We start from the raw sequence: 13,243 nt of genomic DNA on the forward strand, positions 1-13,243 counted from the left end.
AATTTGAGGGTATTTTAAAAATAGGATTATGGGATTTTAGAGGATTTGGGAGAAATTCAAGAATATTTTTGAATTTTAGTAATTTGCTATTGGATTTGAAGCGAATACAAGGAATGATATGCAAATCCCATCCTGATTCAGAGCAAAAATATTTTCTTAGTCACCACCATACTCTTTGTTCAACATTAGGGAAAATCTGCCCCATTTAAAATCAGAGGTAGGGCTCTAATTTTATGCCAAAAATTGTCATCCCTGATCGTGATCAGAATTCCTTTTAACTGATGGAAAGACATGATTTGACCAATTTATTTCATATATTACCGATACCATAGTCGAATATGATTCATTTATTTATTTTTGAAATAGGCCAAATAGGCCTTTCATTCAACTTACTTATTTTCCGACACCATACAACGCCTACCACTAGAATTTGCATCTGCTGCAACAATGGAGGAAGCACATTCTAGCAACCTTCTCTGAATAACCGAACGATGTGTTGAGTAGTCGGTGGAATTTGTTGGATGATTATCGAAGCAGATGTGAGCAGTGACAAGAGCCACCATCTACCTACTTTTGTTTTGTGGTGATTTGTATTGACGATTGAGACAGCGGTACCCAATGAAATGAGAAAGAATGCCAATGCTGTTGAGTCAATAAAAAATAACCCGGTGTTACACTTTGAATCCTACGCTTCTCAGCTTCACTTTCTTCGAGCAATGATGGTATTTGTTAATTAAGAGTCTGGGTTTCTAGCATCATAGTAGCTTAGGGTATTAATCTCCCCTTTTCTCCACTACTTCAACTTTATGGCCGTTTGTTTTTGACCATTTTCCTATTTTTATTTCTTTATTATTTGGTATTAGGGCTGCAAAAGGATAAAATACAAAAATCTTTCCTTGAGTTTCTGACAATCATAACAACATCCTCTATAGTTTCATTTTAACAAATATATCATCTGAATTTTTGAGAAATTCAACAAAAACTTTCTTTCTATTATTGTCCCAGACTGAAAACGTTAGATTGATGTACTATTTTTTTTCAAATACCCATTCTACCCTTTTATAAATTATTTTACATACAAAATAATTGAAATAACCCTATTTTAACTAAAAAAAACCTCTTTTAACAATCATTTCAGTAATTTTACATACAAAATTACTGAAATATGTTTTCAGCTAATAAATTGAATAAACTCATTACTTAGCATATAAAGTCTGTCTTCTAAAAAGAATGTCATCAGAACTGAAGGAAAATGGCTTGCATTTATGACCAATGAACCATTCTCATTTTTATTAATGGGTAAGATAAGATATGATATCACATCAACAAATCAAATTAATTTGGGTCTACTTATCATCCATTTGTACTCCTACCCGAAATAATAGCCTTCTTCATATTCTCATCAATACCCAATCTACATAACTGGATGCAAAATTTGGTGTGGCCATATCAAGCTAAATCATCTGTTGTGTGCCCATATCAAATTAAATCAACATGGCATGCCTATATCAAATAAAATTGTCCAAATGTTGTGTGTCCGAAACATTTTTGTGTCAAAAGTTATGACATTTTGCATGGAGCCATATCATCATAACGGAAAGTAAAATCAATGGGCAAAATAGATAGAAATTATTAATTTTAAGAATTACCATTTATTATCATAGTTAACAATTATTATACCATCTTGTATATTGTATGGTAAATTAATCATTCAGTTTACGACAAATTTATGCCAAGAGAGTAAGTTAGAGTGAAGGGTAGAACATAAATATCTTGCCTATCATGGGTTCTTTGACTCTGATGTTAGAATTTAGAAGACTACTTTACGTTTCAATCTCAAGCAGCCGGCCTCTTATAGTTTATTATTTAACCCGTATTTATTAGAATTATTACTGTAATACTTTCTAAGAGAAGAATTCAGATGCAAATAAATTAACAACATGGTAACACTTTTTCAAGTTAAAGGTTTGTTAGAAAGCACCAAGCTAAAAATTTTTCTTTTTTTTTTTTAATTTATGAGCGTTCACATTGTCACATATTAGTAAATTTCATTTCATGAGCACCTGAGACGATATATTGTTGTTATTGTAATGGTAAGAGTTCATAGCATTTATAAAAAGGAAATATTAAAAAAACTATGCCTGGACAACCTTACTTTAATATATAGATATAAATTTGGGATTTAATGGGACAGGAGGGATGTTGCAAACATTGACTATTGAGAGAGAGAGAAGGATCTTATTAGCAAGAATAATGATGGGTTTTATTGGAGACAATTAAGGCTAGAGAGTTGTTTTTTTTTATTTTCTATGATTTAATTTAAAAATGACTAACCATATGTGTGAGAAATGAGAAGAAGAGATTCATGTAAAATTTGGATTTCGTCCTAACAAAATCCATCCTCACAGCCCTTATAGCCTTGAATTGGGAATATCTCCCTTTGAATATATAAAATTCGAATTGTGCATGTGAGCTTTGTGTGGTAAGAAAACCTTGTATATGGTTATACATCAGAATAAATTACAAAAGCATGCAACAAAACAATTTTTACTTTGATTATACAATTCTTCAGTTTTTTTAAACCAAGTGAAAAGGTTTAAAATTGTAATTCCTTTTCCCTCTCTTCAATTCTCTCTACAGGGTTTTGGGTTTTACTTGTCGGAATCTTTAAGTAATTTTTCATCAGCTTTGGTGATATTCTTCTTTTGGATTCATTTATAGTTACTTGACAAGTCATTAATGGAAGCAGAATATATGCATTTTAAACATATTTGAAACCTCCCGCAAGAGGGCCAAAGAAATTTCGCTAAGCCATTTCTAAGATCCAATCAAGTTAATTTTGACAAAGGCAAAGCCCACCTTATATTATAATATATATCGCTACCTAGGCCAAAAATAAAAGAAAAAAACTTATATTAATGCCAAATTCAAGTGCGTTCAAGAAATTTCCCTTCATCATTGTCAATGATTAATTTAAAACCAAGTTTTTAAAACCAGACCGGACAGGGAACCAGTTTGGGTCTGGTTCCCGGGTTAAATGATCCGATTGTTCGGTCTAAATTAATAGCTCATTCTGATAAAAAAAAATAAAAACAACCTACAAAAATGGCCAAAATCATTCCCAGGTCAGTGGTTTATTGACCAAATCATTGGCCAAAAAGCGGTTTTGGGGTTAAATAAAACCGATCAAATGACCAATTCTCGATTTTCCGATCTGACCGTCTGATTCAGTCCGATTTTAAAAACATTGATTAAAACCATGTAATTTTTGAAACCACTTATAAAGTTGTTTGATAAGACCTAGAAAATAATTTCATTGCAGCAGCAGATTATCCTTTGAATGGTGATCACCATAAAAATCTTTAATTATACACTTCAGTCATTATAATCCCAATTAAGAAAACTGCAAAAAAGAACTATATGTGAAACAGGGAAAACTAGAGAGTAAGAAACAGAGACTAAGCACCCCCTTGTCACGCCCACGAAGTTTATATATAGGCGGAAGAGCATTGGGCTAGAAGGTTCAATAACGATTATGGAGCATTTTAGTCAAATACGGGGATTGTTCTGGAGTCATTTGGGAGTGGGACACTCTGCAAAGTTATGTTTCTCCAACAAACTAAAATTTTTTGGCATTTTCAAGGCTCTAGAAATGTCTAGAAGTGTCTAGGGGGAATTTTAGAGTATTATTCTAAGGCTATGTTTGGTTTGAAGGAAAAAGTAGGGAAAGAAAGGGAAATGTAAAATAAATTATATCAAATTTATAAATATTTCTTTATCTTTTCCTTCCTTTCCCTACTTTTTCCTTCAAACCAAACACAGTGTAAAGTATCCATGTATATTTGTGGAGTTGGTAAGAATGTTATTGAGTAGGGAAATGTTATTCAAATGTGTGGTAGATAAGAAAGTGTGTTATTCAATGGTAATGGTCAGGCCAGAATAAGGAGGTGATGGCAGCGCCCCACAGCGGGCACCCCACATATACATCTCAGAGTGCATTAGAAACATCTCTTATATATACTTGTTATCGAGAGGTGTTCCTAATACACGATTGAGATATGCTGCAAGGTGTTATGTGAACTCAATTGCATCGCTTGAGGCGGTTGTGAGACTCTTCCCTCATTTGCACACAAACAAGTTAAGCATCAAGAGCCCAAAATACTGTGGAGTCATCCAAGTGTTATATGAAGACTTGCTTTACCCCTTATTAACAAAACAAATTAAAAGAAAAAGGGAAAAGTTCTGCACCTTACTGTGGAATTCTGAATTACAGCCCCCCATAGTTTACTATTAACCCTCCCTCTATAAACCACATCCTGCTCATACTTTTATGAAACTATAAAAGCACTTTTATAAAAGTTATGCATTTTCTGCAATTCTTCTGCTATTTTGTGACATTTTCTGAAGTTTTTTAGTATTTTCTATATTTTTGCAATTTTCTGGTTTTTTCTACATTTTTTTTTTTGAAATTTCTGGTATTTTTCTACATTTTCTACAATTTTTTGTGCACTTTTGCATAATTTCTGCATTTTTCTGATGTTTTCATGCATTTCCTACAACTTTCTAGTATTTTTTGCATTTTTATGATTTTTCTGCAAAAGTTCTGTATTTTTCTGAATTATTTATAATTTTTTGGTATTTTTTGCATTTTTAGGTATACAAATTGATCTGACGTGGCAGTCTTAAGAGAGATGATTCTCTCAAAAATTTTTTTTCCGGATATACGGGTTAACCCAACCTGTTTCTATCACATGGCTGTCTTAAGAGATGATTTTCTCAAAAATATTTTTTTCCGAGTATACGGGTCGACCCAGCACGGTTCTTTCATGTGGCATCCTTAGGAGGGATTATTCTCCAAAAAATTGTTATTTTTGGGTATATGGGTTTCCCTAACCCCATTTCTGCCACATGGCAGTCTTGAGAGATGTTCCTTTTAAAAAAAATATTATTTTCAGGTATATGGGTTGACCCGACCCGTTTTCCACATGTGACAACATTGAGAGAGAGATAGATAGAGAGAGAGATGCTCATCTTAAAAATTATTATTTCAGGCATATGGATCATCCCAACCCATTTTTGTATTTATAGGTGAAGATAGGTGGATCAGTATGGGTGAGGGTGGTTAAGGGTCAATGTGGATGGATCAAGTGGGTCAATATGGGTGAGTTAGGATTTGGGTGGATTATGATCCTTTAACAAGAAATGACGATGTATCATAGTGGTTTGGTGGACCAATATGGGTAAATTGATATTCATCTTTTACCCAACCCACCGCTTTATCACCGCTAACCTTAAGGCTTAGGATTAGAATTGTTCAAAAAGAGATTATTCTTGTGTGACCATATATTCCAAAATACAAATAAAGGAGAATGGAAATATAGTAGGGCAATTCAAACTTCTTATCCTTCGTGGACAAACAAGTTTCGACCCATTCAAAAAGCCATGATTTAAAATCTATCTCTTCCCTTAACTGATTGAAGTCTAATCCCATTATGCTCCCAAACCAGAATCTTTTTGTAGACTCCCACAAACAAAGGTCATGCAGCAGTAACTCCTTATTCCTAGAACATATTAGACAGAGATGGGAGTCTACTATCCTTCTCCTAAATAGGTTAGCTTTCACATCAACTACATCTGAACAACACTTTCCAAAAAAAAAAATATTTTATTTTTTGGGGGCGTGGAAGCAGACCAAATAGAAGACCATAGGGTTTTATCACTCCCTTGAGAATAAGCTGATTTAACTGAGAACCTTCCTTTGTCGTTGAAGGTCCAAGAGATCTTATCTTCCCACTCATAGATAGGGATTCTAATAATTAAAAATATTTCAGTAACACAAGGGAGAAAAAAAGAATCCATGAACTCAGCATTCCAATATCTAGAGGGTCTCATCAATTCTATGACTTTCGTCACATTTGGGCTTTCATGTTTGAGGCCTACAGTCTTAAAATCCGAAAGACCAAGAACCCAGGAATCACTCCAAATTGAGACCTTCCTACATGATCCTATGACCCAACAAGCACCCTTGTCTAAGACTTCTTTGGCCGCCAAACTGGTTTTCCAGCCCCCAAGAGCCATTCTTGGGCAAAGCATCATACAAAAAGGTTTTTTTTTTTTCATTTACTTTGCTATAACCAGATTTGCCCATAAGGTATCCTCATTAGGGGTGTCAATTGGACTGGATTTGGTCCAATTCTGTCCAGTCCAATATGAATCCGTTACAAATGAACCTGATCCAATCCAGTCCAATGAATATTTTGGATCATTTTGGACCAGTTCAGAGACTGTCTAATCTGTTCAAATTCCTGTTAACTTAGATTGATTTTAAATCAAACCTGGTCCATTGACACATATGTTCTTATCTTTTATCAACGGACAAGATATTGGCCTAATCCAATATAAATTCATTATGGATGGACCAGGTCCAATCCAATATGTCACATTGGTCCGTCCAATCCATCCAAATTCAAGTAAGTTCTCCAAGCAATATAAATTCATTATTGACACCCCTAATCCTCATCACTTGCAGTTCTCCAAGCAAGTTCTACCAGAAAAGCTCAATTGAAGCAATGCAGATCCCTGAAGCCCAACCCCTTGTCTAACTTGTTTTAACTTAGAAATTCCTAGCTGATCCAATTAATTCCCCCATCAGAATCATTTTTACTCCACCAGAACTCCCTTTGGAGTTTCTTAAGCTTGTCACAAAGGCTTTTTGGCATCAAGAAGCAGGACATACTAAATATCAGTAAGACATTCAGAACCGACTTGATCAAAATTTCCTATATGGCTTGGTTGAGGAGTTTTCCTTTCCAACTCTTTGATATTTTTTCTCCCCTCTATCAGATAGAAACTCAAACAACCTAGTTTTTTAGCTTGAAAAGTGGCAAGCAGACCTAGGTAGGTAGAAGGCCTCTCCACTCTTTTCAAGTGCATATTTCTTGCAATAATTTTTTTGGAGTCTTACATGAAAGTTTGAGCTAAAAGAAAGTTCATTTGTTGGTTGGAGGCTGGACCCATAGACCTCTACCCTCTGACCAGTAGGTGAATGGGAACTATCAGGTTGTATGAGGCCTCTCCACTCTAAATTCTCTTTTGATACTCAACAAGTATTGATGAAGGGAAGTTTGGCCCGACCTCACAATCACCCGACACGTGGCAAAAACAAACAATTCGGGGCAGTAGAGCGCCTGAAGCGAGCATCGAAAGCAAGTCCAAGCTCACTACTGAGCCCGAACTCCAGACCGCTCTACTAGGAGCCCGAGCTCCCTACCAAGAGTCCGAGCTCCCTACTGGGAGTCCGAGCTCCCTACTGGGAGTTCGAGCTCCCTATTAAGAGCGGGCTCCCTACCAAGAGTCCGAGCTCCCTACTGGGAGTCCGAGCTCCCTATTAAGAGTTCGAGCTCCCTATTAAGAACCCGAGCTCCCTACTGAGAACCCGAGCTCACTGCAAGGAGCACGAACTTTATTGGGCCCCAATCCTCACAAAGCTGTGACCCGAGCTGGCCCATGGCAGCTCGGAACACTCCCCAAACCGAACTCAAGACATCTCGCTCACCACTCCAACACTTCGCTTCCGAAACACCAAGCCGACCAAACGTACCTGACGCCAAGGATGTCCGTATCCAAGGGCGACGCACCTGACTGATTTGGGATCTGACGCCTGACAACCGCACTTCAAACGGCCTCCTGCTACCGCCACCTGCCACCGTTGTTACTAGCCGAAGAGACGGCTCCGACAAAAGGAGCAGTGGCAGTTCTGTCCGGCCAGAGGAAATGACTTCCGAACTGGCAGGAGTTCAGAAGTAATCATGCCCGATCTGACGGAAGCATGGAAATGAGTGCGCGAGGTGGTTATAAAAGGCTCCTACCCCCCAGGAACGAGGTATGCTAACTTTTGCGCTATCTGGTCTATCTTGCCTTTGAAAGACTCTAACTTGAGCTTCGGAGCCCTTACGCCGGGTTCTCCCCGGAGCTTCTCTTCTCCCTCCGTTTCAGCTCCCTGCCACCCGGTTCAGAGGCAAGATCGTTGACAGCTAAGATCGGCCGGATTGTGCATCATCAATTGGCGCCGTCTATGGGAACGCTTCAAAAGGCCTCCCTCCAAAACATTCATACCCCTTTCTTCTTCTTTGAAAAACTCAATACTCATGGCCTCCTCCAGCAACGCCGGACGCGGCACAGAGACAAACACCACCGGGGAACAGCCTCAAGTTCCCGTGGTGTGTGTTGGGCAGTTCACCATCCCCCACTCGGTGGACGGAATTCCCAATCTGAATACGCCACAAGCAGTGACGCCTGTAAACCTACCTGCCACAAACATCCCCTTTCCTCTCCCCATCGAGACTACCTTCACTGAACCAACCGCCGTCCCCCTAGCAGCTAGCCAAAATCGGTTGGACGACCTAATGCAGTGCATGCGGGCAATGCAAGCCCAGATGCAACAATTCCAAGTGTTGCACAACCTCTCCTAGTATCACTATCAACAGCAGTTCCCCCAACTGCCACCGAACCAACCACTACTTCCACCTCGCCACCCTGCTCCGAAGCCGTTCAAGGCCTCTCCACAGGATGGACGCCTCCACCAAGGAAAGGCCTCCAGGCCCCAGATCCCCCAAACAGCCAGGCCTCGTCCCCAGGCCGGAGAGAGAGAAAAGTCATCCCCGCCTCGCAGCTCACAGGCGGGTCGGGAACCTCGCCCGCGAGATCGGCACCTCGGGGCTCCAAACTGGAGTTCCCACTCGTGGAAAACCGATTCGACGCACTGGCAGTAGCGGACTACCAGCACTCCGGGCCCATCGAGCTCGGCAACACGGAGGCCAGCAGCGCCAGTACAAGGCCCACTCAGCAGCGAAGGCGCCATCGAGGTCGACGAACCGCCACCCGCGTCCTGTCAGAGCTCAGAGGCAAAGGCGAGACGAGCTCAGAAGAGGTAGGAGTTGCCCCGATTCTCTCAGTTCCTTCCCCCCTCGCGTCAGAACTCCTGGCAATCCCCTTGCCCAGAGATTTCAAGCTCCCACCTCTAGACAAGTATGACGGGTCCTTCGACCCCAACGACCACGTTGACGCTTTCCAGTCCCAAATGCACCTCGCCAGAGCCAGCGAATCATGCATGTGCGTGGCTTTCACCACCACCCATAAGGGGGTAGCCCGCACTTGGTACAGGAACCTGGCCCCCGGGTCGATAAAGTGTTGGGCTCAGTTCATGCAGGTCTTCACTGCATACTTTGTCACCAGCAAACGGTGCCCCAGAGCAGAGGAAAGCATCTTCAGGGTAGTCCAAAGGGAAGGAGAACCCATACGGGGCTACATCAAACGATTCAATGAAGCATGTTTACAGATACCGTGGTTAGACCCCGCGGTGCAGCTCGCCGCAGCAAAAAGAGGGGTGACGCACAAGGAGTTCAAATGGCACATGGTAGTTAACGAGCGGAACAAAACTGGAATACGCACTACGCTTTGAGTTCGCGGCATCCAACAATGAGGCGGAGTACGAGGCACTGATAGCCGGGCTAAACCTAGCGCGCAAGGTTGGAGCAATGCACATGGTTATCTGCAGTGATTCCCAGCTCGTGGTCAACCATGTTACAGGTGAATACGAAGCGCGCGAGCTCACGATGATTGCATATTTGGCAAAAGTAAAGTAGGCTCTGCTCAACTTCCAGTCACACTTCATCAAGCTAGTCCCGAAGTCAGAGAACGCTGAGGCCGACGCCCTGTCCTGACTAGCTAGCACGAGCCACAACGCCAGGAGAACCGTGTACGTAGAGGACTTACCTCGACCCAGCATTCTCGGTGGGGCAGAAAAGGTCGCTCCCGTCACTGAAGCAGAGCCAAGCTGGATCGACCCACTCACGAGCTTCCTGCTAGACGGAACCCTCCCTGCGGACTGCAATGCAGCCAAGAGGGTGCAGCGCCAGGCAGCCAAATACGTCATGATAGACGGATGGTTGTACCGACGATCCTACACGCTCCCCTACCTGCGATGCTTGTGTCCAGCCGAAGCAAAATTGGTACTCCGCGACACCCGTGAAGGCTTGTGCGGCGGACACTTGGGGGCAGAGCCCTCGCCCAAAAAGCACTTCGACAAGGATACTACTGGCCAACGGTGAAGACAGAGGCAATTGAGCTCGTCAGAAAATGCGACAAGTGTTAGAAGCATGCCAACATCCACCATCAGCCCGCTGCCGACCTCAAATACCTCACCAGCCCATGGCCCTTCGCCCAATGGGGCATCGACCTCCTGGGGCCATTCCCACCAGCGACAGGCGGGAGAAAATTCCTAGTGGTGGCAGTAGATTACTTCACAAAGTGGATAGAAGCTGAACCCCTGGCAATAGTTACAGCCCGAAACATACAGAACTTCTTTTGGAAGAACATTGTATGTCGCTTCGGGCTACCTCGGGTACTGATCTCCGACAACGGCAAACAGTTCGAAGATATCAAGTTCCAAGAATGGTGCCAAAGTATGGGAATTAGTCAGAACTTCACGTCGGTTGCACACCCGCAGGCAAATGGCCAAACAGAAGTAATGAATAGAGCCATCCTCCGCGGACTGAAAGCACGATTAGACCGAGCCAAAGGTTTGTGGGCAGACGAACTACCAAGTGTTCTATGGGCTCACCGAACCACGGAAAAAACCGCTACAGGAAAGACCCCCTTTAACCTCACCTACGGCACCGAGGCGGTGATCCCGGCGAAAATCGAAGTGCCTACGTTGCGACTAGAAGCGTACGACGAATAGACAAACGAGGGCAAGTTACGCACCAACCTCGACCTACTGGACGAAGTGAGAGACCTCGCGCACATCCGAACTGCGGCCTACCAACAAAAGGTAGCTCGGTATTATAACGCGCGAGTAAAGAAGAGGAACTTCCGCGTCGGCGACCTGGTTCTCCGTAAGGTCATGGTGCCCGAACCCGGCGTAGGGAAACTTGGACCAAACTGGGAAGGACCCTACAGAGTAATGAAAGCACTCGGTGGGGGAGCATACGAGCTCGGAACGCTAGAAGGAAAACAAGTACCCCGAGCATGGAACGTCGTCAACTTAAGAAGATACTACCTATAAACCACCAAGGCAAGCACCCCGAAGCCTAGGTAGAAAACGAACTGAAGGACCGAAATGGTCAGCAGCACGAGCAGCCTCCTCGGCAGTTCGAGTAGCCTCCTCGGCAGCTCGCGCCTGCCTCGAGCATCTCTCCACCTGGTTCGCTAAGGCGTGAATAGAAGAGTTCACCTATCAAAGGAAAACGGGATCAAAGGAACGAATAGAAGAATAAAAGCCGAAGAACTCTAAAGAAGGGAGCACTTACCACCATAGCATGAGTAACAGCACGGCAGGCCACTTGGTGCAGAGGGAGCTCGGTCCACGCCGCAACTTCCTCGGGAAACATCGCCTCCTTACTCCGTTGAAGAGCATGAACAGGCGACAGCACGCTCCTGAAGTCCCCCGGGGCCTCCGAGCCCGACGGCCTAGCTCGCGTATGGGCAGACTCGGAGTAAGCGAGAGCCCCTGTGTGTGTGGTTTCGGCATAAGGAGCCCCCGCCGGCTCCTGCATAGGAGGAACCATCTCGGGCTCCTCCGCCGGATAGTCCGCCACCTCGGGCTCCGCACCCTGGGGTGGTTCGGCGCGAGCTCGCTTAGCCACCCGTTTTCTCCTCTTCATGCCCTGGAACAAGTGCCCACCTCGGGTCCCTCGAGAGTCCATCGTACCTGTGAAAAGGAGTTCGGCATCAGTAAGACACGTAAAAGAAGAGCAAGACAGGATCGCTAGGGAAAGAACCTACCCGAACTCAGGCCCGCAGCAATAAGCTTGGCCTCCGTCAGATACCGTTGACACTCCAGCCCAAGCCGCGCCCATTGCCGGAGGCCCTTTGCCGTCACTTTATCGAGTGTGACGCCGGAGTCGGGAGCGGCCATCCCCCAGCCGGTCTGAAACGGCCACCCCAGCGCACTTCGCACCCCGAAATAGTCCCGTTTCCACGCCGGGACCTTATTAGGGAGTCCGTGTAAGAGCTTATAGCCCGGGCGAGGAGACAGGTAGAATGCCCGCCTACGCCCAGGAAGGGGACCCGCTTGCTTTTTCTGCATTAAAATAGAGGAGAAAATCTCCAGATCCAAAGGAAAGTTCTCGTCACAAAATAAGGAGATCGTCCCCACTAAATTCCTAATGGAGTTCGGGTGAAGCTGGCCGACCGTCACACCGAAGTGGTTTAGAACCTCGACGAGAAGAGGATGAAAAGGCAGTCGCAGCCCCGCAGCAACTGTTCCCGTAAAATCACGATCTCATCAGGACCGTGTTCCCAAGGGAAGCTACCCGTAGGGATGAAGTAGGTGTGCTCCCCGGGCAAGTCGTAGTAGTCTATGAGGGATTGAAGTCCCTCAGGCGTCATAGTCGAAGGGTCGAACTGATCTACAACCCGGCCATGACGGGAGGTAGACGCCGACCTACCCGAAGCACCTCGGGCTGTAGGCTCGACCCCTTCCTCAGGACCAACATCGGGCTCATTTGAACTACCGGGGGACGCAAATTGGTTCGTAGAACCTACATCAGACCCGCTTGAACAGTCTGAACCCTCCGAACTAGACATCGGAAAATGGAACGGGATTCCAAAAGCACTCACCCGGGAAGAAGACTGAAGTAGACCACGAAAGCTCGAACAAGAAAGGAACCTGGGACGCGAGCTGAAGAGCCTGGACGCGAACTGAAACTTAGGCGCGAGCTCAAGAGGTACAACAGTAGCAAGGACGTCCCCACCCCCCCCCCCCCCCCCCGCGTGCTATTTATATCCACAGCGGCCGGAAAGCGACGGCCCAGATCGAAGCCAATCCAACGGCCCACAGCCGCGCTAAACCGCACGTCTTCTGAGGCCAATCAGCGCACGTCTTTCCGAAACTGTCGAGGCGTCGCGCACGTCCTGTCAGAGGACGGGTGTCAGCACGCACCTTCTCAAAACTGACGGGGTGTCGGCGCACGTCTCCTCGCAATAAAAGCATCTGCAGCTCAACTCTCGAACGACTGTCGTCACGTCTCCCAAACGCGTGCCCTTTTTTGAAAATCAAATTAAAGCGAGCGCCCTCAGCACGGACCAAAACCCTCCTGCTACCTTACGAACTCCCCGGGCCAAGGCATGACCCTTGTCGCAGGGAGTGGGGGGCAATTGATGAAGGGAAATTTGGCCCGACCTCGCAATCACCCGACATGTGGCAAAAACAAACAACTCGGGGCAGTAGAGCGCCCGAAGC

The 13,243-nt window shown here is 44.4% G+C and overlaps 1 protein-coding gene across 1 annotated transcript; it reads right to left on the minus strand.

The window, feature by feature from the left end:
• Nucleotides 1-3,811: 3,811 nt before the first annotated feature.
• Nucleotides 3,812-12,714, minus strand: LOC148789581 (uncharacterized). Its single transcript, XM_088892639.1, has 3 exons — nt 11,785-12,714; nt 11,310-11,710; nt 3,812-11,233 (listed from the first exon to the last, which is right to left on the minus strand). Exons 1-3 carry the CDS (start codon nt 12,086-12,088, stop codon nt 11,060-11,062), a joined length of 879 nt encoding a protein of 292 aa, XP_088748765.1. The 5' UTR covers nt 12,089-12,714; the 3' UTR covers nt 3,812-11,059.
• Nucleotides 12,715-13,243: the final 529 nt, after the last annotated feature.

The sequence above is a fragment of the Nelumbo nucifera genome, chromosome 8 (genome assembly GCF_055504915.1).
Source record: "Nelumbo nucifera cultivar China Antique chromosome 8, China Antique-T2T, whole genome shotgun sequence".
NCBI classification, from domain to species: domain Eukaryota; kingdom Viridiplantae; phylum Streptophyta; class Magnoliopsida; order Proteales; family Nelumbonaceae; genus Nelumbo; species Nelumbo nucifera.